This window comes from Trachypithecus francoisi, unplaced genomic scaffold, assembly GCF_009764315.1.
Source record: "Trachypithecus francoisi isolate TF-2019V2 unplaced genomic scaffold, Tfra_2.0 Lachesis_group5, whole genome shotgun sequence".
Classification (NCBI taxonomy): Eukaryota; Metazoa; Chordata; class Mammalia; order Primates; family Cercopithecidae; genus Trachypithecus; species Trachypithecus francoisi.
The window spans coordinates 6,733,338-6,759,651 of NW_022681470.1; the positions used below are offsets into that span (position 1 = coordinate 6,733,338).

Genomic DNA, 26,314 nt, shown 5'->3' on the forward strand with positions numbered 1-26,314 from the left:
TTTGCTGGACTCCAATTTAGTTCTGGGTTGGATTGTTGTCCATTAATATCAGAGGAAAATGGCAGCAGTGATTAAAAGTTTGCTTAAAGGTAAACCTTTAGGAATTGGATTTTTCTATCATTATAGGGGAGAAACATAGTATTTATTACTCTTTAAGAACATGGAGGAATAATAAAAGATGATGACTTACAGTTGAATTAAAGTCACATTTCTCTTTGTAGTATGGATGAGAAAATAGGGAGAAGACATACTTTAAGTGGAAGCTTTCAAATTGCTCTCTTATGACAATGGAAACATCTTACTAAGTGAAGTTACTAAAAACCTCCCTCTCCACTTGCCCAGAGATGTAAGAATTATAAAAGCAGTTTTTAGGGATGGTATAGACATACTAGGAGTATGAGAATATAGGTTTTTAAAACTATCCTTTGAGGGAGGAAAGATAACTCTATAATTACTCAAATAGAACTTGAGTTGATATCAGAGAATAGAAAGAACAATGAAGTACAAATTCAGCAAAATTAGGTTAAGTTTGTGATCTGAAAGAACCGGTCTTAGCTTCTTTATTATTCTGCTTTTTTAGTAAGTTAGTGTTATTGAATTTCAGAAATAAGTGTTGATTGATCAATAATTACATTTCTTCAGTTATAGAAGCTGGGGGGAGATTACATTTTCTAGCTATACGTCAGCCCTTAAATAATATTTTCATGTTATAGTAAATTTAGTAACCTATTAAATTGGAGTATTTGTTGAGTAAATGGGTGACCATTAACAGAACTACATATAAAACTTTAGTAAGTCGTTTAGTTAAGAGCGCTACTAACTTCTAATTAGAAGCACTTATAATTGAGTTCATTATAAGTTAATTAGGTTCAAATCTTCACTATTACTAAGGCAGGTTAATCCTGACGTGTAGGAACACAAAATCATCTAGGTCCTGTGACTTGGAGAACATTGATGAGGAGCTTTTGCTCAAATGTAAACCCTCTGTAGGCTAGTATCACTCAGAACTTGTACTGTTGAAATTTATTTTATTTGTTCTAGTGAAAATGCCAATTTTGAAAGAGTAGCTAGAACATTGAGCCTTTTCAGCCTTTTGCATCATAAAGTAAACAAGTATAATGGATTATATGGATTTCAATTCTAGAGCATAGAATGAGAGACAAGTAGAGGAAGAGACACAAAAGTGGATTCAAGGAGTTCACCAAAAAATGTGTTCCTATGCAAACTGTTTTTTATTTTATTGCCTTGGCTATGTATATTCATGGTGGGCAGTCTTTCTGCTGTATGTATACACATTCTGAATTGTAACTGACAAAAAGAACAAGAGACTAGGCAAAGGAGGATTAGGGTTTCAATTCTAGTTCATCACTCAAACTCCTTGAGTCTCAGTTTTCTTGTTTCTTGAATGGCCGTGATGACATCAGCACCATTCACCTTATTTAATTGATGTGATTATGTTTTGAAATCTGTGATGTTCTCTATAGAGTTATTATGTTTGCTTTTGTCTTCTTCCTCTTCTTCAGTGTGCGGTTCTTCAGGTCTTCCCTGTGTGTTTTAGAGAAGTGGCAGTTGTTGGGCTGTGGGAGGCACAAAAGCCTTCTGCGTCACACTGCTCCTACCCTCTAGGTTTTTGGCTGCCCCTCTCCCTATATGCCTTCTTTGCTGCTGTCATACCAAAGTGTTTTGCATTTCCAAAAAGCTTCTTATTCTGGTCTCTGTGCATTCACACAAACTCTTCCTTTCATCTGCGATTTCCTCTCAAAGGCCTTCTCTATCTAGCTAACTCCTACTCTTTTAAAAAAAACTCTTCCATAAAGAGAATTAAAGAGTTCAGGTCAGAATAGTGCTAAAAGTTTTTGCTTTGATGAACTATTTCTTCTCCAAACACACAGAAAATATATATTCAAAAAAGCAAAAAGAAACAGCAGGGCTCCAAAGCAAGATATATATCTCTCTAGATCCAAACAAGAGAGAAGCAGAAAGCAATAAATGGGCTGAAGCCTAAGACCTGGGTGCCTGGTCTAGAGCAGGCAATGGCAGCCAAGCAACTTCTGCAGACAGACAGGACCAGAAGACCTCCATGCCTGGGCCCCACGGCCGAGGGAGCAGCAGGTCTTCCAATTCAGAAAAGCAACAGGCTGTGCTCTGTCCTCATCTGGATGTGTAGCTTTTTCAAAGATATAAGACCAGTGAGGGTGGGGCACATCACTTTTTGACTAGGAACTAAAGCAAGGTAATCTCTGGCTCAGGAATGAGAACTGTCTGAACTGGGACCTAAAGGGCCAGGTAGAGGAAAATGTAGATTGGAAGGAGTGAGCATATAGACACACACACACGCAGAGAGAGACAGACAGACTGGGAGCAGTGGCTCACATCTGTAATCCCACACACACACACACACAGAGAGAGAGAGAGAGAGAGAGAGGCTGGGAGCAGTGGCTCACATCTGTAATCCCAGCCCTTTGGTAGGCCAAGGCAGGCGGATCACTTGAGGTCAGGAGTTCGAGACCAGCCTGGCCAACATGGTGAAACTCTGTTTCTACTAAAAATACAAAAATTAGCCAAGCATGATGGTGCACGCCTGTAATCCCAGCTACTCAGGAGGCTGAGATAGGAGAATTGCTTGAACCCAGGAGGTGGAAGTTGCAGTCAGCCAAGATTGCACCACAGCACTCCAGCCTGGACGACAGAGCGAGATTCCATAGCAAAAAAAAAAAAAAAAAAGAAAGAGAGAGAAAGAAATAGAGAGACACAGAGAACTAGGGAACTAAATATTAAAAGAAGACTATACTTTTTAGAAAAATATAGGGGGTATCTTCAAGAACTTCAGAGTTGGAAGGGATTTCTTAAATAAACACAAAAAGCATAAGCCATAAACACTTTAAAAATTAAAATTAAAAACTTCTGTTCAACCAAAGCAACAAGCACAAAGATACAAAGTGTAGAAACTACTCAAATGTTCATTAACCAACTTAGACAAATAATACGTGCTGCATTCATACAACAGGATTCCGTCAGCAGTTAAAACCAATGAACTGGAGCTATATGTAACAACATGAATAAATATCAAAATAGAGTGCTGAGGGAAAAACTGCAGTAGGGTGTATTCATTATAATATTTATACTATAAATATTATATAAAACATGCAAAATAAAACTATATCTGGGGACACTTGCACTAATGGTGTAAAAACAGGGTGCTGGTTAAAAATTAACAAAAACTCAAAAAAATTAATCTTTAAACGACTTTCATCGGACACCCTTCCAATTAAATGTTCTTTCTCTAGATGCCTACAATATAGCCATGTGCTGCTTAAGGACAGGGATATGTTCTGAGAAATGTGTCCTTAGGAGATTTTGTCATTGTGTGAACATCATAGAGTATACTTACACAAACCTAGCAGGTATAGCCTACCAGACACCTAGGCTATATGGTATAGTTATATGGTCACCATCATATATGCAGTCCATCATTGACAGAAACATGGTTATGCAGCACATTACTACCTGTCTATATTAATAGCAATTAGCAATTATAATATGATGACTCATTCGGTGGCCCTCTCTACTAGACTACAACTCTCGTGGGGGGAAAAGCCACAGTCTATTTGACTCTTTTTTTTTCCCAACGTCTTATGTATTCTGTTTAGCTTGATTGGTTAGTCAGTTTTTGGTCTTATTCTCTGTCTTGGTCAAATAGGAATTTATATGGCTTCACACTGTGCAGACAATACATTTTAAATGTAATAAATCAATTAATAGGACAACCTCAGAAAACATAATCTATTTACTTTATTCTTAGGTGATCAGAAGATATTAGTTGCTTTGGGGAAAGAAAGTAGTGATATTTGTGAAGCCCAAATATCTGAGAGAGGGTAATTCAGAAAGTTTATTTTGCCAAGGTCGAGGACACACGCCCGCGACATAGCCTCACTCAGGAGGCACTCATGACATGTGCCCAAGGTGGTCGGGGCACAGCTTGGTTTTATGCATTTTAGGGAGACATGAGATATCAGTTAATATATGTAAGATGTACGGTGGTTAAGTCCGGAAAGGCAGGACAGCTCAAGCGGGGAGGGGGTTTTCAGGTCACAGGTAGGTGAGAGACACGGTTGCATTCTTTTAACTTTCTGATTAGCCTTTCCAAGGAGGGCAATCAGATATGCATTTATCTCAGGGAGCAGAGGGATGAATTGCATAGAATGGGATGCGGGTTTGCCCTAAGCAGTTCCCAGGTTGACTTTTCCCTTTAGCTTAGTGATTTCGGCCCCCAAGGCTTACTTTCCTTTCCCGTGTTAATTAGGCTCTAGTCTTCTTTCACTTATTCCCCTGGAGGTTGTCAGTGTTCTCATGGCAGGTATTTGTGACGCAAAGCTTGGGAGGACAGAAATGGAGCCAGGTCAGCACTGAGGGGGTTTAGGAAGAAAACAAGGGGCAAAACATGGCAGAAGCAGACTAAGTTGGTATAAAAGGAGACTGAGTGGCTTTACGGCAGGGAAATGTCGTTAAGACTTGTAGAGAAAATCAAGGAGGACAGGTGGCTTCTACTAAAGAGGCCAGGGCAGAATGGAACATTTATAAGTTATAAATCAAATATTATATACATATAATATATGTACATATGCATTTTGTGTAATATATGAATTATATGCATATAAATTGAAATTATTTTAAAAATTTATCTTCTAGTTGCAGTAAAAATAAAAATGGTGATCTTCTCTTCTCTTCTCTTCTCTTCTCTTTTCGAGACAGAGTCTCACTCTGTTGCCCAGGCTGGAGTGCAATGACATGATCTCGGCTCACTGCAACCTCCACCTCCCGGGTTCAAGCAATTTTCCAGCCTCAGCTTCCCGCGTACCTGGGATTACAGGCACCTGCCACCACATCCGGCTAAATTTTGTATTTTTAGTAGAGATGAGGTTTCACCTTGTTGGCCAGGCTGGTCTCGAACTCCTGACCTGAGGTGATCCATCCACCTTGGCCTCCCAAAGTGCTGGGATTACAGGTCGAGCCACTGTGCCTGGCCAATAATGATTTTCAGATGCATTGGGAATGGAGTGAGATGGAGGGGTTTTTTTAACATTGGGAAAAACATTCAACTATAAGGTTGATTAAGTGTTTTGAGGGTAATTTTTGGTAATTGAAGTCACTTATCCTAAAATATCAAAAGAAAAGGACAAGAGAAAGACTTCTCCTGGAGCCTTTTGTAAGAATTAATAAATAAATAATGATGAAGTAGAAGTTTAAAAATATATACGTGTGTGTACCCAAAGTGAGGGTTGTTTTGCTTCAACTACATTTCCTGGCATTTCTTCCTGCAAACTTTATGCCAATTATTATTGTCCAAATGTATTAATAAAGTAAATGGGTTTTTTGTTGTTGTTGTTGTTGTTTTTTTTTTTTTTGAAACGGAGTTTCGCGCTGTCGCCCAGGCTGGAGTGCAGTGGCCGGATCTCAGCTCACTGCAAGCTCCGCCTCCCGGGTTTACGCCATTCTCCTGCCTCAGCCTCCCAAGTAGCTGGGACTACAGGCGCCCGCCACCTCGCCCGGCTAGTTTTTTGTATTTTTTAGTAGAGATGGGGTTTCACCGTGTTAGCCAGGATGGTCTCGATCTCCTGACCTCGTGATCCACCCGTCTCGGCCTCCCAAAGTGCTGGGATTACAGTCTTGAGCCACTGCGCCCAGCCTTGTTTTTGTTTTTGTTTTTGAGACAGAGTTTCACTTTTGGTTGCTTAGGCTGGAGTGCAATGGCAACATCTCAGCTCACGGCAACCTCTGCCTCGCAGGTTCAAGTGATTCTCCTTCCTCAGCCTCCCATATAGCTGGGGTTACAGGAGCCCGCCACCACGCCTGGCTATTTTTTGTATTTTTAGTAGAGATGGGGTTTCACCATGTTGGCCAGGCTGGTCTCAAACTCCTGATTTCAAGTTATCCACCCACCTCAACCTCCCAAAGTGCTGGGATTACAGGTATGAGCCACCGCGCCCAGGCAGGTATCTGTTTTTTGATGGGTGTTTATTATAGAGTGACTAGAGCAGAATGTCTGATTTATAAGAAGGTGCAACACTAACAAGTCATACAAAATTCATTAGACATCAAATAATTATGAAATTCTAGCCTAGGTGTTACAGATACAAAGATTAATAGAAGCTCTGTTGTTCTTGAGTAGATCTAAGTCTCGCCAGGAGAGTAGATAGATGAAAACGGTGACACTGCATTGTGAGAAACACTTGAATGGAAGTTTGAACATTATTCTATAAGGACAGTTGTACCAGTAGAAATCTTTAGAATTAGAATCACAGTATCATTTAGATAGAGCAAGGGGTCTGGGGAATTCACCATTTTCTGATTGTAAAGGAAAATCAGAATGTGGCCTGCCTTTCCCATTTTACCCAATGGCTACAAGAGGCTAATGAGATTTTTAGTCCCCAAATGAATCAAATCAGGGTCACTCAATTGATTTCATGATTTTACATTAAGGAGCCTGAAGATATATGAGATTATGAAACTCTTTCGAGAGTTAACATAGTACTACAGACAAATGGTGCATTTGAAAATCAGGGTAGGTATGACAGTACAGTATCAATGTCAGGTATTCAACACTGTTTAGGAAATTCAATGCTAAATGTATTTATTAAGTTCTTACACATTACTTAATAAGAAAAAGTATTTTTAGCACTGTAGGTAGAACCAAACCTGTTAATTTTATCTTCTTGTTTTCACATTTTCCCTGTGTGATAACTGGCAAATAGAAAATGAAGACATCCAGCATGTCTTTAAAAATTAACTTTTTAATTACCAAACTAATGTACCTAGTAAACAGATTCAAACAGTACAAAACCAGACTTCTCCTTCCCACCTACCACTTAACGCTGGACTCCTCAGTCCCACTGCTTAGGTAATAATTGCTGGAAGATACCACTTCGGGAGGCAGACTATCTCAGTTGAATCCTGATTCACCTCCAATAACTCTGTGCACTTGGGCAAATCTCTTAACTTTTCTGAGCCTTAGTTATCACACTTGTAGGGAGAATAATACCAGTACCTATCTCAACCTATCTCATAGGGTTGTTATGAACATTAAATGAGTTCATATATATGAAGAGCTTACATCTATGTTGGGACATATTTATGTACTTAGATTTACCTCATTCTTTTTTTTTTTTAAGAGACGAGGTCTCCCTATGTTGCCCAGGTTGGTCTTGAACTCATGAGCTCAAGTGATCCTTCCGCTTCAGCCTCCTGCATAGCTGGGACTGCAGGATGCACCACTGTGCCTGGCTTTATCTCATTCTTTTAGTGGCTGAATAGTATTCTGTTTGTGAATGCTTCATAGTTTCTTGTAATTAGTTCCCTGTTCATATGTATTATATTTCTTTATTTTCTTCTATTAAAGCAGTAGTGAACCTCTTTGCACATATATTTTTGTAAAGTACACTGGCTTTGTAAAGCAATATAGATATAGCTGAATGATAAATTCCTACAAATAGAATGTTTGTGTCAAAGGGTGTGAATATTTTGAGTTTTGAGAGATATACCAGATCAACCCTGCCTTTTGAGAAGATTCCAGGCAGTTTCATAACTTCCTGATTTCAAATGGCACAATCAAGTTCAATTTGCCTGGTCCAGTTTAATGGGAAAATTGAACTTGATGTCTGTGTCATTCCTAGGTTTAGTCATCAAAGATTTGGGGCAGCTATGCTTTATTTACTCAAGTAGATTTTTAGCTTCTTTTGGACAAAGATTACATCAAAATGTAAATAGGCACAGAGCCTAATGCACTCTCAGGCATTTAGCCGGGGGTCATATATTGGTTGACATATTAATGCAGTAGAAAGTTGGGATTCCTAGTTGCACAGCCCTGAGACTCAGTTTACCAGCCAAGAAACAATGCGAGGGAACCACATTTTGTGAGAGAGAAAAGATTAATGTCAATAGAATACCCAGAGAGTTACCTTAGGGAGGCTGTAGTGAATACGTGTATGTGTGTGTGCAGGGGTTCTGAAAGCTGGTAGAGGTGTCTAGAGAAAGTCCAGAGGATAAAATAAAGATACTCAGAAACACAATAAGAATTAACAAAGGAAAGAGTCCCAAAGGGCAGCAATCACAAACAGCCTGCCTCATCTTAAGTAAATGTGCAATCATAGCTAAGAGCTCCTGGTTATAGAAGTGTGATAGCCACACTCAGAAGGAAGCCTCATGTAGGGACCGCTTCCTGGTCTTAGTAGGCATGTTTGCCCCCAGGACTCAGAGCCATCCACAGGGTCTTGCTTTGAAGGTTGTCAAGGAGCCATCCTGGGTGATGAACTAAAGAAAAAGCAACAAGAGCTGCACATAAGCAAAAAGTATTGCAAGTTGAGAACTGAATTCCAAAGCATGTGCCCTCGCCCCTTTTCCGTAGTTTTTATTTTTTCTTCCTAGATGGCCACTCACATTTTATGTTTCCTAATACATAATTTGTCTTCCCCAGAAAATTTTCCTACAGTCACTCAGGAAGGTTTTCAAACAAGTCTTACTCTTAAGAACGTTGCAAACAGTTTACTCAAAAGGGAATGTCCCAAGCCACAGAATGAGGACACAAGGTAGTAAAATATGAAGGCAGTGAAACCAGGTTCGCAATCATGGATGTTTCCAATTATCAAAAAAACAAGAAAAATAAACCTTTGAACTTATGTCATTTACGATAATCCCATACAAACAGAAAGCACAGGGAGCTAAAGCAAGGAAAGATTTCAAATTTTTAAAACTTAAAGGTAACATTTTAAATTGTTAGTTTTTCTTTCTATCTCCAGGTTTATTTCAAATTTACACATTTCTCACTCATGAAAAGGGAAAAAACCCTCCATTTTTGTCTTAGTGAAGGCTTTGTGCATGACTCGATATTTCACTTAGATGTGAAGGATAGATAGGATGGCTGGGAATGGGAGGAGAATTGTTTCAGACAAAGACGGAAATGCATAAAGCCTTTGGAGAAGCATTTAGTGAAGCTTGAAATTTCTGAAGCCAAAGCTGAAAAGATATTCTGGTTCCAGACCCTAGAGAACCTTAAGAACTAGAAAAAATAAATTGAACTTTATTTGTAAGGCATGAGGGGCCTTTGAATATATGTGAGAAGGGAATGACAAGGTTATAAATGGGTTGGAGGAGGATCAACATGGCCATACAATATCTGGATGGTTTGGGGAGAGAAGAAACTGAATATAAGAGGCCTACAAGTGCTTTCTAATGGGCCACCTGCAACTGGGATCCCCTTGGTGGATGGGTCTGAACCAAGACCATGACTCTGGGAAGAAGAATGAGGTAATTTATAGGAGACACATTTTAGAGACTTCAAACTGACCAGTGGCAAGGCTTATGGAGACAGAAGGATCAAAGGTGACTTTGAAGTTGGATCACGGCTCACTGGGAAACAAATGATACCATTAACAGAGGAAAATCAGAAGTAAGGAAGAGAAGACTTGAAGTAGAAAATAAATTCACTTTTAGGTATGCAGAATTTTTTTAAAGATAACTGCCTTTGAAGATATGCACACTCACAATCTAGTCAAACTGCCTTTTCTCAGGTTTCTACATACCACTTCCAAAGTGAAAATGTACAAAAAACAGCAAATGTTACACACATTTATAATCTGTTATAAGTCATCGAAGTATGTAAATTTCTCCCCTTCAGAGAAAAAAAAAAAAGTAGAGAATCAGCCTTTTGGTCAGTAGAGCTGTGCTTGATAAGGTTTCCAACCATTGCTCCCATTGGTTTTGCTGATGAAATGAAAGTAAGTGAAGATTATATTTGTCTCTGCATTTTTCCACATTTGGCAATTATTCTTCAGGTGTAATAGATGGGGCATATCTGTTCAATACTTGGGTTCTGTGACTAGACATACAGTTTTAGCAGTTGGGGAAGAAAATAATATCCTGGTGGAAAGACTGCAAAATTAGAAGAAAGAATGAAAATCTTGCTATTTTAAGAGCTTAGGAAAAGGCATGTTGTGGGCACACAACTACACATGGTGATTTATGTGCTTTCTGCTTAATGTGATGAAAGCTAATTTATATGAAATAGTTTGAAGGGATGTTGTCTGTTCCCTTTTCTGTAAATAATAATAATATAGCTTCAATAAAAAAAACAAAAACATGTATGTGCCTAGTTTGCTTTTTTTTTTCTTCTTTTTTTGAGACCGAGTCTTGCTCTGTTGCCTAGGCTAGAGTGCAGTGGTGCAATCTCGGCTCACTGCAACCTCCACCTCCCAGGTTCAAGCAATTCTCCTGCCTCAGCCTCCCAAGTAGCTGGGGTTACAGGTGCCTGCCACCATGCCCAGCTAATTTTTGTATTTTTAGTAAAGTGACAGGGTTTCACCATGTTGGCCAGGCTGATCTCGAACTCCTAACCTCAAATAATCCACCCACCTCGGCCTCCCAAAGTGCTGGGATTACAGGCATGAACTACTGCACCCAGCCTAGTTTGCTCTTCTTTCTGCCTAAATCGCCCTTTTCCTTTTCCTTTTCCTAGCTCTTCATGGGGCTGGTTTGCCTGATCATTCAGGCTTCAGCTTTTATGTCACCTCCTCACAGGTGAGATTCAATCGCACTGCACCACTATGTTTTCTATTTCTTTTCTTCTTTTTCTTTGTTTTTGTAGAGATGGGGTCTTTCTATTTTGCCTAGGCTGGTTTTGAACTTCTGGCCTCAAGCAATCCTCCTGTGTCAACCTCCCAAAGTGCTGGGATTACAGGCATGAGCCTTTACATCCAGCCCTGTGTTTTCCTGTTTCTTACCATAGTTATACTGTTTTCTCATGTATTTGTTACTTTGCTTGTTTGTCTCTCTCTTCCCCTAGCATGTCAACTTTCTCAATGCAGGGCCCTGGTCCTCCTTGTTCAATGCTTTGTCTCTAGAACTCAGAACAGTATCTAACACAACAGACACTCAAGAAATAAATAAATATTTGCTAAATAACCAAATGAATGACCTCCTTTCATCTTTGTGATGGCCCTCTAGGCTAAACATTCCTACATTTACAGATGAAGAAACCAAGTGGAAAGATATTAAGTAATTTTCCCAAGTGGTGCTACGGAGATGCATGAATGAGTATCATTTTAATACACTCACTACACTTAAAAGAAATAGGAGAGGTTCTCTCTTCTGTCTCTTCATCTCTGAGCATGAGTGATCTCAACTTTTGCTAGAAAGATATCTTATTTCTCTTTAAATTATCTGTAGGAGACTCCAGGTCTCAATCATAACATGTTTTTAGTTTTAGTGTCTCAAAACCTTCACTGTTTTTCCAGTACTACTTTAACAAATTAAAGTTTCCTAAGCTGGGCATGGTGGCTCACACCTGTAATCTCAGCACTTTGAGGGGCTGAGTCAGGTGGATCACCTGAGGTCAGGAGTTCGAGACCAGCCTGGCCAACATGACAAAACCCCCTCTCTACTAAAAATACAAAAATCAGCTGGGCATGGTGGCAGGAGCCTGTAATCCCAGCTACTTGGGAGGCTGAGGCAGGAGAATAGCTTGAAACTGGGAGGCAAAGGTTGCAGTGAGCTGACATGGTACCATTGCACTCCAGCCTGGGCAACAAGAGTGAAACTTCATCTCAAAAAAAAAAAAAAGTTTCCTTATTACAAAGTAATGTATATTTACTATTAAAAAAATGAAGAGAAAACAAAAGAAAAAAAAATCCATTCATGTATATCCACAAACTTGTTAGCCTCACTAAAACATCTTGCTTTTAATCATCTCCAATAACATGATAGACACATTATGTTTTAAAATTGATTACTTACATATTGTATTTTATATATTATTTAGATATTTTCATATCACTATTCATTTACATAATGTTGAATGTCTATGTGATATTTCTATTATATATGAGGATACGGCATAATTTACTGAATCAAAGCCTTTTTTTCCTCTTGAATTTTACTGTATTGGTATATCACCCTAATTATCTTTCATTATTGAGGTATAATCTATTTACCTTAAAACTCACCCGTTTTTAGTGTAAGGTTCTGTGAGTTTTAGTCAATTTAAATAATTGTGCAACCATTACCATAATCTTTTTTTTTTTAAAGATGGTGTCTCACTATGTTGCCCAGGTTGGTCTCGAACTCCTGGGCTCAAGCAATCCTCCCGCCTTGACCTCCCACAGTGCCAGGATTACAAGCATGAGCCACTATGTGCAGCCCCTTACTCTTTTATAAAAATTAATTTTATTAATGTATTTTTAAACCCTATATAGCCAAATTATTATCACTTCAATATATAATCAATGTAAAAATGATTGACCTAGTACCATGGCGCAGGCCTATACTAGTGCTTTGAGGCAGGAGGACCACTTGAGCCCAGGAGTTCCAGCAACATAACAAGACCCCATCTCTACCAAAATTTAAAAATTAGCAAATTAGAGAGACCTACAAAAAATAAGACAGCTCTCTACAAAAAATAAAAATAATTAGCTTTGTATGGTGGCCCCCACCTGTAGTCCCAGCTACTGGGGAGGCTGAGGTGGGAGGATCCCTCAAGCCCTGTAGGTCAAGGCAGGAGACAGCCTCGAGGCTGCAATGAGCCCCATTGCGCCATGCCAGTGTACTCTAGTCTGGATGACAGAGCAAGATCCTGTCTCAAAAAATTGAGGGTTTTTTTTTTTTTTTTTTGGCGGGTGGGGGGATACTGAATCTTTGAAGTCTTGTGTATTTTACACTCACAGCAGACCTCAATTCGGACTAGTCATGTTTTAAGAATTTGTGGCTACCGGCCGGGCGCGGTGGCTCAAGCCTGTAATCCCAGCACTTTGGGAGGCCGAGACGGGTGGATCATGAGGTCAGGAGATCGAGACCATCCTGGTCTACACGGTGAAACCCCGTCTCTACTAAAAAATACAAAAAACTAGCCGGGCGAGATGGCGGGCGCCTGTAGTCCCAGCTACTTGGGAGGCTGAGGCAGGAGAATGGCATAAACCCGGGAGGCGGAGCTTGCAGTGAGCCGAGATCGCGCCACTGCACTCCAGCCTGGGCGACAGAGCTAGACTCCGTCTCAAAAAAAAAAAAAAAAAAGAATTTGTGGCTACCATATTGGCAGGTGAGGGCTGTTGGCCCTGCTGGTGAAGCTGCAGGTTCTGTATTTCTTGTTTCCTCCCTATTCTCTTTTGTTTTTCTTTTTTCCTTCTTAAATCAATATAAGCAATAGTGCAATGAGCATCCTTTTATACAGATCTTTGTGCGCTCATCTAGCTATTTTATTAGAATAAATAGGCAGTTTTTGCCAGTTTTATTTCCACACAGCAGTATGTAAACCTGTCTGTGTTCTTCAACCTTTGCCCTTCTCTCCCCTTTCTTTCCCCTACTGATTTGCTAAAGATGTTTGATATTTGTTCAAGGATATTATTCCAATTTCTCTGCTTTTTATTGCACTTTTGCGCCCCTGCCCCCGCTGTCTGCCTTTAACTTTGTTTATGAGTATAGGGAGGCAGGCTGAGGAAGGGCAAATATGGGATTGACCACACTTTGGTAATAGATAGCTCTGTGACCTTATGTAAGTGATTCAGATGTCATTTTCCCTGACGTGTGTAAAATGGGGATAATTACTTTATAGGGTTGTTATTAGCATCAAAGAGTTGCATATATCAAATACTTAGCACAGTGCCTGGCACTTAAGCACTCAACAAATGATAGTTATTACAATTTACAGAAAGTTTGAATGTTTATTTAGTCATATTTATTTTCTCCTCAGTCGTAGGTGCTATGCTGAGGAATTACCCAAAAGTTGTAAGACTATTCACCTATATTTTCTTCTGGAAATCTAGAATTTCTATGGTTTTGTATTTTAAATTTAAAATCTTTAATTCACATGTAATGTATTGTGCTGTATATTATGAAATGATGATCTGATTACATCTTTCTTTCTTTATGGCTAATCAGTTTTCCCAACACTTATTTAATAAACCATCCTTTGCTTACATATTTGAAACATCTCTGTCCTATACAAAATTCCCCCATAGACGTAAGCTAATTCCTGCATTTTCTCCTTTGCTTCATAGATGTGATTATTTCTGCTTTGACTACTGCTTTGTTTTATTTATTTTGACTTTATGATATGTTTAATATTGGACAGGGAAAGTGCCATCTCATAATTATATCTTCCAAAGTTTCTAGGATATTCCCATATAGCAGTATTTTTACATTAACTTTAAACTTGGCAAGCTGATACTTAAATAATTCTGACTAGCAATAAATAAATAGATTAATCTGATGGAGAATATCTTTTACAGCACAATATTTCCATGAAGGAACATAGCATGTTCCTTAATTTGTGTTCTTAAATAAAAGTGCCTCAGTAAAACATCATAGTTATCTTAATGTTAGTAGTGAATATTGCTTATTAAGTTTATTCTTACGTATTTCATATTTTTTACTCTTGTGAATGCTATCTCTTTGACCTTTTTTCCTCACTAATTATTGTTCTTATATAGAAATTTATTTCCTTATTTTTTAGAAATTTATTTTTTATTTTATTTTTAAGTTGCTATTGCAACTAGCCACCTTATTGAATTTATCTATTCCTACACTGAAAGTTGATGTTATTGATTTTTTTCAAGCAGACGATCCCATTATTTGCAAATATAATTCAGTCTCCTAATTTCTAATATTTGTAACTCATTATTTTTGTTTTATTACATTGGTTAGAATGTTTCAAACACTGTTTAATAACAGCAACAATAACAGAAATCCTCATTTTTTCCTAATGTTCTTATCTATTGAAAGGCCTCTTATGTTTTACTTTTGAGGATAATATTTGCCATCTTTTCAATATTGTTTTTCTTTTACACTTGTTTTTAAACTTGTGTTCTTTCTTATGCTATAATCAATAGAAACAGAGAACATTGGCTTATCATTTCCTTTTCCATCCTGACAATATTTTTCTCAATGATTCAATGACTATCATTTATTTCAGTCAAAAATTGTATAATCCCTATGCCTTCCAACAGATAATTTTAAGGAAAAAACTAGTTTTGTTTTGTTATTTTCTTTTTGTTACCTTTGCAGAGGAAAGGCTGACGATGTGTTGGTCTTTTTCATTGGTTACGATCTCAGTGATACTGAACATGTGTCCCACAAGTTTCCCCACTGGCTTGGTGCTGATATTGGGGTGCCACAACCGGATGACTTTATCGTCTCCTGAAAAGGAGAACAGGGAAAGATTATTTGTTTTCTCAGGTGGTCGAGTTTCAAATGTATCTCTCACTGTATCATACCCATATCTTTCTTCTAACAGCAAATCACAGTCTGTTTCTGGCGGGATGCATTATTCTGTGATTGATGTGCTAAGGGGCTGGCCTTGGTTTGGATCTGCCGCTTCTTGTGAAGGCTGTTTTGTAAAGACTGTATTTACAGACACAAATGTGAATTCTCATAAATATTTTATGAGTTCTTTTCTTGATTCAATCCTTTCCTATACTTTCATGCATTAATGTATTATTTATACTTTATTTACTTCCAAAAATATTTAAGGCAGCTGCTCTTTTGTTTTCATTCTTAAATTAAGCAAACATTATAATAATGAAAGAAATCAAGGAAAGAGGAAACTGCATTTAATCTTCACCATTATAACAAATCAACTGTTGTCATTTTTCCATCTTCCCTTCTAGCATGTATTCATAAGCATATATCATTTATGTGTAGTTAGTACCATGGAATAAATATGATTTTTTACTTGCTAAAACATCATAGAAGGGTATAATTTTTATAAAAATGTCTTTTCCTTCATAATCTGTAATTTAACTCCCTGTAGGAAATCACTGTTGACTTTTTAAAAATATAAATTAGATACATTTCTAGATACATATTTATACACACTACTTTTTTATATTTATGAAAGACCATGAGCTCATGCCCTCATAATTATCCTTCTAGTTACTATTTCTCAATTTCTTAACCCCTTGTCCATTGATAAGTGGGGGCTGAACCTCGAGAATGGACACATGGTGGGAACAACTCACACTCACTGGGTGGTGAGGAAGAGAGAGGATGAGGAAGAATAGCTAATGGCTGCTGGGCTTAATATCCAGGTGATAGGTTGATCTGTGCAACAAACCACCATGGCACATGTTTACCTATGTAACAAATCGGCACATCCTTCACATGTACCCTGGAACTTAAAATAAATTTGAAGAAAAAAAGAAAATAAATAAATAAATTTGAAAACCCAAAAGAGTCATTCTAGTTAATCTGGTATTATATATTGGGCCACCCATTAGGATGTATTTCCTGATGTATATCGGATTTTTATTTGGATAGATTATCCACACTGAAAGAGCCTGTCAGGTATGGAGGAATAATTAGGTCACTTGTTTGCTGGATATTTATAAACCAGGCACATTTGATAGACGCTTCCATAATTCTATGATTATTTTATTGGGCCTCATGAAAAAGCATAGTATTTTCTCTACCTTTTTTCTCTTCTTTGAGTATCCCAATCCATCCATCAAGTCTCAGCATAGCTTTTCCTCCAATAATATTCCAGAATACTTCCATAGTCTTCAAACCTGAGTGCTCTACCTATGTGCCTCCTTCATCCCCATCATCCTTCATAGTTAATTATTTGTCTGGACCACTATTAGACTCCACGTGCCTTGAGAACAGGACTTGTTCTTGTTTACTGTCACATATAATCTATAGTAAGAATTCAAAAGATATTTTTTGAACCACTTCAATAACTTCATTGTTGGCATGATGAATCACAGCTGAGAGGTTTAACTATCAAGTGCCAAAAGAGGGGAAAAACATGTATTCAAACAAAAAAATGGATCTTCGTTGAATGTTCATCTAATATTTTTGGAAGGTCATTTGTTCATTTCAGAGGCTCTCACTTCTTGGAGTGTTATTACAGGCAGGCTGAAAAAAAAACTCATTGCATAGCTGATTCTTGGTTTCTATTTCTTAAGAATTGCAGTGGAGTAAATTCATTCCCTCCCACATTTATATATTGAAGCCCTAGCCCCAACACGATGGTGTTTGGAAATGGGGGGGCCTTTAGGAGATAATTAGGTTCAGATGAGGTAATGAAGGTGGGCCCTCATGATGGGATTAATGTCCTTATTAGAAGAGACACCAGATCCTGCTGCCTCAACCCACCCTCTCTCCCCTCTTTCTCCCTGCCATTTGAGAACATGGAGAGAAGGCAGGTGTCTACAAGCCAGGAAGAGAGCCTTCGCCAGAAACTGACAATGCTGGCACCTTGATCCTGGACTTCTAGCCTCCAGAAAATTTCTGTTGCTTAAACCTTTCTGTTTATGGTATTTTGTTAAGGCAGCTCAAGCTGGCTAAAACATCAACCAAGATATTTGAGGGGCTGTGGTTGATGAAGAAGTGGAATATTTTCTTAAATTTAAAACTTCCATGATGCCCTTATTAACAACAAGAAAGAAAATCTCTTGAGAAGTTAACTGTGCACTTACTGTTTTTTTTTTTTCAATCTATGCTCCCCCTTCTCTTCTGATACCTTTGTGCCCTTAGTATTTTGCAAGATGTGAAGGATACAAAGAAATTCTAGATGTTGTTCCTCCCAAGGTCTACTTTTCAGAAGACCCAAGTTTATACCCTTTTAGACTTAGTTTGATTATTACTCTCCCCAGTGCCTTCCCTAATGACCTTCCTCTGCCCTAAATGGAGTTCAGACTCCTTCTTCTGTGTTTTTACTGTGTTTTCTTCAGCTTTCTTTTATAGCACTAATAATTATTTGTTTACCTATCTGTTTACCCATTATCTGGTGAGCCTAGTAGTTCTCATTCATAGCAGTGTTGGCACTTAATACATGTTTGCTAAGTAAATGAGCTGGCTTGTAGAGTCACTCATGAAGTGGTTAAGGACACGTATTTTGAGCGAGTCATATTTGATTTGAAATCTGGCTCTATCACTTAATTAAATTTATGACTTTGAGTAAGTTGCTTTGCCTCTCTGCATCTGAGTTTTCTTATCTATAAAATGGGGATAAATGGAACTTACATCATAGTTTTATTGTGAAGATTGAATGGAGTTATACATGCATAACTGAACAGTTTCTGGATCATAAACTAACAATTACTATTACTATTATTCTAAGTTCCTACAATGCATTTAGATTATATTTAGGGGAGAAGAACTGATACACAGATACATGAAATATGATCCTTGCTCTTGAGAGTTTACAATCTAGTAGGTAGTAGCAATAAGGTAAGGAGATATAGAGGGTAAACAAGTATTTGTAAAGAGTATGTCAAATCTGAAGATAGGTCTTTATACTATAAATATTATGGTTCATAAAGAGTTAATTCCCTGTTTTTTTTGTTGCTTTCTATTTTTTCTTTCTTTCTTTTGTGCGTGCGTGTGTGTGTGTGAAGCCGGAATTTAGATAAAGTCACATATCAAAGAGAGGATTTTCTTTCCTTTAGCAGATTATTCTCTCAGTTGGTGAGTCACTTCATCTAAGTGCATCACTCTTGATGAGATGAGAGGGCTCAGTTCACAGAAAAAAGCAGGAAAGAGAGAGTGTCTAGTAAACCAGATTTCTGTGGTCCAGGAAGAACACAGGGCTGAGTGGGTGCAAAGAGAACTGACTCAGACTCAGCTCTGCCAGCTAACTAGTTGTGTGACTTCTCTGGGGCCTCAATTTCCTCATGTAAAATAATAATCTTCAAGGCTCCATCCAGCTGTAAAATTTCATGATTATGTGCTCCCGAGGGAGAGATCACTACAGTTAAAGCAGAGGGCAATCTGGAATTTTATAGCTAGTAAGAAACTCAAGAAACTCACCAGATATTCATTACACGATTCAAACTGAATAATTCCAATAATGCAGTATCTTGCCTGCATTTGCTTTTCACTGGTGGTCGCCAAGATGTATCACGCTCTTCAGACATGTTCAGAACCTAAGCCTTGCACCCACACGTGATCTTACATTATGCTGGTGGGACAGCCCCTGAAATGGGCATTAGCATTCCTGGATGATGAGGCTAGGCAATAGGCTATATCCCCAGAAGAACATCTGTAATTTGTGTATCACATGAAGAAGAATGCAATAGAGAACTGCCATCTGAGAAATATCTAGGCCTCTTAAACTAATGGCTTTGTCCATTATGCATTGTGAAGAAAACCCAGTCTTCTGGAGGTTCCCTATTGCCTGATCCCAGATGTCCTCCAGCTCTGCTTGCCTTTGTTGCTAGGAGTGCAATCATATGTGGTGGCTTTGTGGAGGCAGAATCAGCAGAAAGGGACAGAGTCTAAGCTCTCAAAACCTATATTATTTCATCTGTATTATTATCACCGTCACCATCACCACCATCATCATCATCATCATCATCATCATATGTTGATTCATGCTATACTTTGTAGTTATCTATAAACTTGTCTTATTTATATGATTAGACTTTAAATGTTCGCAGGTTAGGAATACAACCTGACCTTTATAAGGTTAATAGCCTAATCTATAGCAATTGTGCAGAAACTATTTGTTGAACAAAACATGAAAAAAAATGCATGCAGCGCCCCCAAAATATCTTTTTGGGAGGTAATTGTGTTTCTACTCTGAACCTTCCATACTAGGAACTTAATTCCTAAAAAGGCTAGTGCAAACACTATTCAGCAAAAACATTCTTGATGGTCACCAAAATAATACTCAGGAAATCTTTAGGTTTTCTTGGTAAACACTCTGTCCTGGTTTGGCTTTTCTTTTTTTTTTCCCCCATCAAAGGCTTTTGCTTTTTTGAAGCTCATCAAATGCCCCTGCACATTTAACACATTCGACTAAGCCTAGCAAAGCTGCCTTTATTGTATATTTTGAGTCGTCAGCGGGTACATACGGTACATTTAGCAATGGTGCTTGGCTGAGTCACTAATCAACAAGAGTACTCTCCTGAGAAAAATGTGTTTTCAGTTACTGGGAATTTGCATTTTCTACTAATAGAGGCTCCATAGCTGTAACAATTCAATAAATTATGCATGATGAGAAGTATTAGTTGCTTGTCGGTCATACTACTAAGTGTTTTCTTCCCTCTGTGAGAGAGCTAGAAAACCTATAATTAATATGCTTTCAAAGCTGTAGATGAGGATCTTATAATATAATGAACACTGAGGTTAATGAGAGTCAGATGACTTAATCCAAAACACTGAAGTGGTTTAAGTCCTAAAACTTTACCAAACACATTGTCCCCCCAGAAATGATTAAAATACTAAGATTACAAAGCCTGTAAAAACCGGTCAATTCTGAACATTTTGTATTCTTTTGTGTGTGAGGACAAAGGGCTGTTCAGAGGAGTTGGTTAAGATTAATGTGACAGCATAATATGACAATCAGATTTTAGAATCAAATTTTACATTAGCCATGTATTTAGGTACTGCTTTTTCAAAGGGTTTCATGTGCAGGGTTTGCATTGAAAGAGGAAGAGGGTTAATATTTTTGCCTAACTAAAGACATGCAATGGAGAGGGCTCTCCCTCCCTCAACTCTTGCATCCTCCGTCTGATGTGTGGTCCAGACCAAAATCTGTGCCCATTTCCATTGGAAGTAATAAGCCAAGACAGTCGTTAACTCAGGAAGGGGCAAAGGGGATCAGGCAATTGGGATATAAGTAACCCACGTCTTTTTCTGAAAGTATCCCACTTCTTTTTCTGATTCTAGCATTTGTTTCTTGATGTGTTCTAGACCTCAGTATGGAGCTCTTTAAATAACTGTAATTAGTTTGGTAGAGAGACTTGGATTCCTGTTTTTCTTAGAATCATCACTACCAAGTATCAAGAAACTTGCTCCCTACCCAAGCCATGACTCCCACACACTTCTTTACAGACTTCTTATCCATATGCCTTCCTTTCTTTTCTTCATGTCCTCACTTGAGTTTTAGAGGTTTGTGGACAATTAATGCTTTGGTTTTTCTGAGTGCACAAAGCTGTAATTATATATTGAGTAGCATCTAATTGGCAAACTGGGTTCCAAATTTTCTAAAGGACATTTTTAGTTTATCTCCCTGTGAACAGGCAGTTCTTTAAAAAATAGAATCACAGTATTTTAGGCTCAGAGGGATCTTGAAATGTATTTAGTCCCACTTCCTCATTTTACCAGATAAGGAAAATGAGCAAAAGGGAACCATTAAGTGATTGCTGAAGAATCAGAGTTGGTGATTGGCCAGGTGATGGCTAAACCCAGCTATTCTAAATTCCAGTGCATTGTTTTTATTTGTTGTACTTGCCAATAGACTACTATATCATTTTGTAATACTGTTGGAACCATAAGCTAATTTCAATTTAGTGTCGTAGAAGGCCCAAAACTGAGCATAGATTTAAATATAAATTTTGAATGCACAGTGTACTTGAAAAAAAAAAAATTAACTTTATGCCCTTAGGGGAGATTCCCCAGCCATGTAATAGGAGCTCAGCTGTCTTTATATTGAGCAGTAAAGGCACTTCAGGGATGAGGCAGGACACTTTAGATAGGAAACCAAACTGCCTGCTGTGTATGTTTGAGAGTGAAAATTTTGGAGAAATCTTACTATTGACAGAATCAATAGCACTTACTCATTAAACATCATGGCTCCTTTAATAGATATTTTTGCCGTAAACTCTTTTACCAATGATGTATTTATTGATTTTTTTCTTGATGACAGTTTTCTTCTTTTTTAAAAAAAATTTATTGTTTCTTCCCTTTTTAAAGTTTGGGTTTGCAATACAAGTCACTTTCTTGATGTTTGTTTGTTTGTGTTTCTGTTTTGCACATTGAAGTCTTGCAAGCCTACATGCCTCCTGTCTCTTGCAAGGCCACCCTGGCCTCCTTGAGGAACCTGTGGGAGCTCATCTCCTCCCCGATTCAGGTAGCCTAGGAGCCCTGACATCATTCATCTCCAACCAGATCTTTTCCTGTCACCAAAAGGAATATTCTCTTGGATGTCTAATCAACACTTGACATTTAAATTCACAATTGAGCTTTCTTTTGTTCTCCTTCCCCAGGTAAGCACCCACTGCCTCATTTCTGTATAACTATCAACACAATTGCTACTTTTTCATTTCTCCCACCTTACAAATGTGGAGCTGGTTGATTTCTCTTACTAATTCCCAAAAGCATTGCATCTCCAAGTCTTAGGAATAATTAATTTCCCATGTCTTTGAGATAGAGTCTTTCTTTTTTTAAATAATAGCACCTACAGTAATTCAGACCTTCTCCATCTCACTCATGTTTTCTCTAACAGTCTCCTAGCTGGAATAGCAAATTTCATTTTATTCCGACAAAACCTCCACATTTGCCAAAGTGATTTTGCCAATGTGTTTAAACAGAGAGGATTAATATTTATTGAGAACCTATTATGCACCAAGCATAAATTATCTCAATTAATCTTAAACACCATCCTATGAAGTAGGTTTCCTTCCTTCCCTCCCTCCCTCCCTTCTTCCTTCCTTCTTCCTCCCTTCTTCTTCCCTCTTTCCTTCCTTCCTTCTTCCTCCCTTCCTTCTTCCTTCCTTCCTTCTTCCTCCCTTCTTCTTCCTCCCTTCCTTCTTCCTTCCTTCCTTCTTCCTCCTTCCTTCTTCCTCCCTTCCTTCCTCCCTCCCTCCCTTCCTTCCTTCCTCCTTCCTTCCTCCTTTCCTCCCTTGCTTTCTTTTCTTTTCTCTTTTCTTTTGTTTTCTTTCTTTCCTTCCCTCCCTCCTTCCCCCTTCCTTCCTTCTTCCTTCCTTCCTTCCTTCCTTCCTTCCTTCCTTCCTTGCTTCTTCCCTTCCCTCCTTCTTTCCTTCTTCTTTTTGAGACAGGCTCTTGTTCTGTCATCCAGGATGGAGTGCAGTGGCACTGTCATGGCTCACTGCAGCCTCAACATCCTGGGTTCCGGCAATCCTCACACCTCAGCCTCCCTAGTAGCTGGGGCTACAGGTACACACCAAATGCTCAGCTAATTTTTTAATTTTTTTTTGTAGCGATAAGGTGTCACTGTATTGCCCAGGCTAGTCTTGAGCTCCTGGGCTCAAGCAATCCTCCCGCCTCAGCCTCCCAAAGTGCTGGGATTACTGGTGCGAGCCACCGTGCCTGGCCAGGTATTTTCTTATTGTTTGTATTATTAATAACAAATTTGTGTTGAGCACTTTGAATTAGTTTCGTTTTGTTGTTATTGTTGTTGCTGTTTTGAGACAGGCTCTTGCTGTTGCCTAGGCTGGAGTGCAGTGACACAAACATGGCCCACTGCAGCCTCAACCTCCTGGGCTCAAGTGATCCTCTGCCTCAGCCTCTTGAGTAGCTGGAACTAGCAGTCTTTTCATGTTGCCTAGGCCGGTCTTGAACTACTAGGCTCAAGCAGTCTTCCTGCCTCGGCCTCCCAAAGTGCTGGGATTACAGGTGTAAACCATGGAGCCCAGTCAGTTTAATTCTTATAACCTTATGGGTAGGTAACTATTATCAACTCCAGTTACAAATGAGGTTGAAGCTTAAAGGAATGAACAACCTGCCCCCTACCACACAGCTCACAAGTGAGAGAGCCAGGAGTTGTACCCACACAGTCTGACTCCAGGGCCCAGGCTCAAAGCCATCCTACGGCTATTAAAACCCCAGTATTATAAATAAGGAGTCTGAGTCTCAAAGATCATTTCAGTCCCTTACCTTCCTCCCGAAACTTATTGTGTCACCTTTTTCTTTCCTCATAGCAGATAACCTTTTTTCTCATTTTCTACCTAACCTATCCCTTAAATGTTGGTATTCTTCAAGATTCTCTTCTTGGCCTTCTCGTCTGTTAACTCTAAGTCACTGGCTCTTGAACTTTTTGGTCATGATCTCCTTTGGAGGATCTGATAAAATTTTGAAATTTTTCTCCAGAAAAAGGCACACACACACACCTAAGTGCCATTCTGCTTCGGGGGCTCCAGGTCTCCTGGGACACCTAGGAACTCATGTTCTCACACATAAAAATAAGCTCTAGATGGATTAAAGCTCTAAAGGTAAAACAGAAAACAAAACAATAAGAACAAATTCTAGGAAAAACAGGAAAATTTGTCTCACACATCCTTGGGCTGAAGAAGGCTTTTCTAAGTATGTTATCAAATCCGGACGCCAGAAAGAAAAAGGCAGACAGATTTGAGTTGACACCAATTTGTAAATTCCCTAATGTGTTTTTCCCAGCACCAAAACTCAAAGAGAACGATGTTTGCAAAGTAGAAAACCCCTGTGTGATGTGAACCGTCCTCTCACCTCCAGTGACAATCACATTTGCTTTAACACAGTAGCAAAAAGTGTTCGCTCCTCTTGGCATGGAAAACTCTCGGACGGGCCTGGAAAACACAAATTAGATGTAAAATGTATATATTTTTCTTTTTATCTTTTCTTTTTTTTTTTTTTTTGAGACAGAGTCTCGCTCTATTGCCCAGGCTGGAGTGCAGTGGCGTGATCTTGGCTCACTGCAAGCTCTGCCTCCTGGGTTCACGCCATTCTCCTGCCTCAGCCTCCTGAGTAGCTGGGACTACAGGCGCTGCCACCACGCCCGGCTAATTTTTTGTAGTTTTAGTAGAGACGGAGTTTCACCATGTTAGCCAGGATGGTCTCGATCTCCTGACCTCGTGATCCGCCCGTCTCGGCCTCCCAAAGTGCTGGGATTACAGGTGTGAACCACCACGCCCGGCCTATATTTTTCTGTATCAAGTTAATTATGTCTTATACATTGATTATGTTTAATAGGCTCATTTCTAAGTTGGTTGTAAATCCATTTGCCCACAGGCAATATTGTAAGTCATGATTAAGTCATGATTAACAGTAAGAATGTACTTATTCCATTAATTGGTGATATTTGCATAGTACTTTGTATTGTTCCTGTTTAAAAGAAAATCCAGCCCTGCATGCTGGGTTTGTGGTTTTGCTTGTGGTGAGGATGGGTCAACCTATATAAGGTCTTAATCCAGAAAGGATATTGGGTGGCTCAGTGAGTCTGTTGGGCAGCACATAATGCCAGGAACCCTTTTGGACACTTCTCCCTTGCTCACCAGCCACATCCAATCTGCTGTCAAGTCTTGTTAATTTTTCCTCTGCAATATACCTGAAATCTGACCGCTTCTTCCCACTCCTACTGCAACATGTTGGTTCAACTCTCCATCCTCTCTCACCAGAACTACTGCAATAAACTGGTAATTTCTTTGCTTTTATTATTTTTATTTACTTGTTTTTTTGAGACAAGGTCTCGTTTTGTCACCCAGGCTGGAGTGCAGTGGCACAATCTTGGCTCACTGTAACCACTGTCTCCCAGGTTCAAGCAATTTTCCTGCCTCAGCCTCCTGAGTAGCTGGGATCACAGGCGTGTGCCACCACACCCAGGTAAATTTTGTATTTTAGTAGAGATAGTTTAACCATGTTGGACAGGCTGGTCTCGAACTCCTGACCTCAGGTGATCCACCTGCTTCGACCTCTCAAAGTGCTGGGATTACAGGCGTGAGCCACTGTGCCCAGCCTGCTTCCACTATTGCCCATTCTTCTTTCCTCATTCCCAACCCAAATTCCATTGTCATGTTGCAGACAGAGTGACCCTTGTAAAATAGAAATTAGATCACATCACTTCTCTCCAGTGGTTCCCTGGTGCTCTAAGAAGACTTCATTTCTTTTACCTGGCTGGCCTGGCCCTGAGTGATCCCTATCACCCTTCCAGGCTCACCCCATGCCCTCCTCTTCCTCCTGTGCTTCTAATCCAGCTATACTAGTCTCTCTCATCAGCCTCCCTTCTGGACATACTGAGCTCTTTTCTCTCCTCAAGAGCTTTTGCACAGGCCAAAGATGATCATCTCCCAGACTCCAGCCTCACTAACAACCATCCTCTTTTGGGCATCAGCTTAAATGTAACTTTCTTAGGCCTCTCCTGGACATCACCCTCCCACCCACCTCCACCAGTGAAACTCTGTCTTTTGTCTTATTCTCCCTTAAAGCATGTAGCATCTACCATATAATATTCATATGTATGTTTTGGGTGTTAGTATCTGTGAGTGGTATTGTGCCATGGTTTAAAAAGCTCGAGCTTGAGTGATAGTGTGTGGGCTTCCATCCTGGCTCCATCACCATGCTTCAATTTCCTCACTTAGTAGGTGGGACAATGGACAATAATAATACCGACCTCAGAGACCAGCAACAGCTGAAAGCTGTTACTTCCATTGATCAGATAGCGTAACAAGAGGAAACAGGGTTATTGGAAAAGAGGGGCCACCCAGAAGGACCCTAGACAAGATGCCCAGACAAGGAGGTCTGGGAGGAGGCACTTGCAGATCTGAGACACACAAGCACGGAAGGTGCAGAGAAGAAGAAACCTGGCCTTCTTGCTATGTATGTATGTTATTTTTCTTTA

The 26,314-nt window shown here is 39.2% G+C and overlaps 1 protein-coding gene across 3 annotated transcripts in view; it reads right to left on the reverse strand.

Annotated features, from left to right (window-relative positions):
* WDR64 (WD repeat domain 64) overlaps positions 1-26,314 on the reverse strand; it is a 156,604-nt gene that overhangs the window by 70,831 nt on the left and 59,459 nt on the right. For all 3 annotated transcript variants that reach the window (XR_004434498.1, XM_033200785.1, XM_033200786.1), the window contains 2 exons: positions 24,187-24,266; positions 15,038-15,177 (listed from right to left, as the gene is read on the reverse strand). Coding sequence is in view for 2 of the 3 variants with exons in the window: in XM_033200785.1 (XP_033056676.1) it covers positions 15,038-15,177; positions 24,187-24,266 (220 nt within the window). In the remaining variant the exon portion in view is untranslated. The remainder of the gene's footprint in view (positions 1-15,037; positions 15,178-24,186; positions 24,267-26,314) is intronic.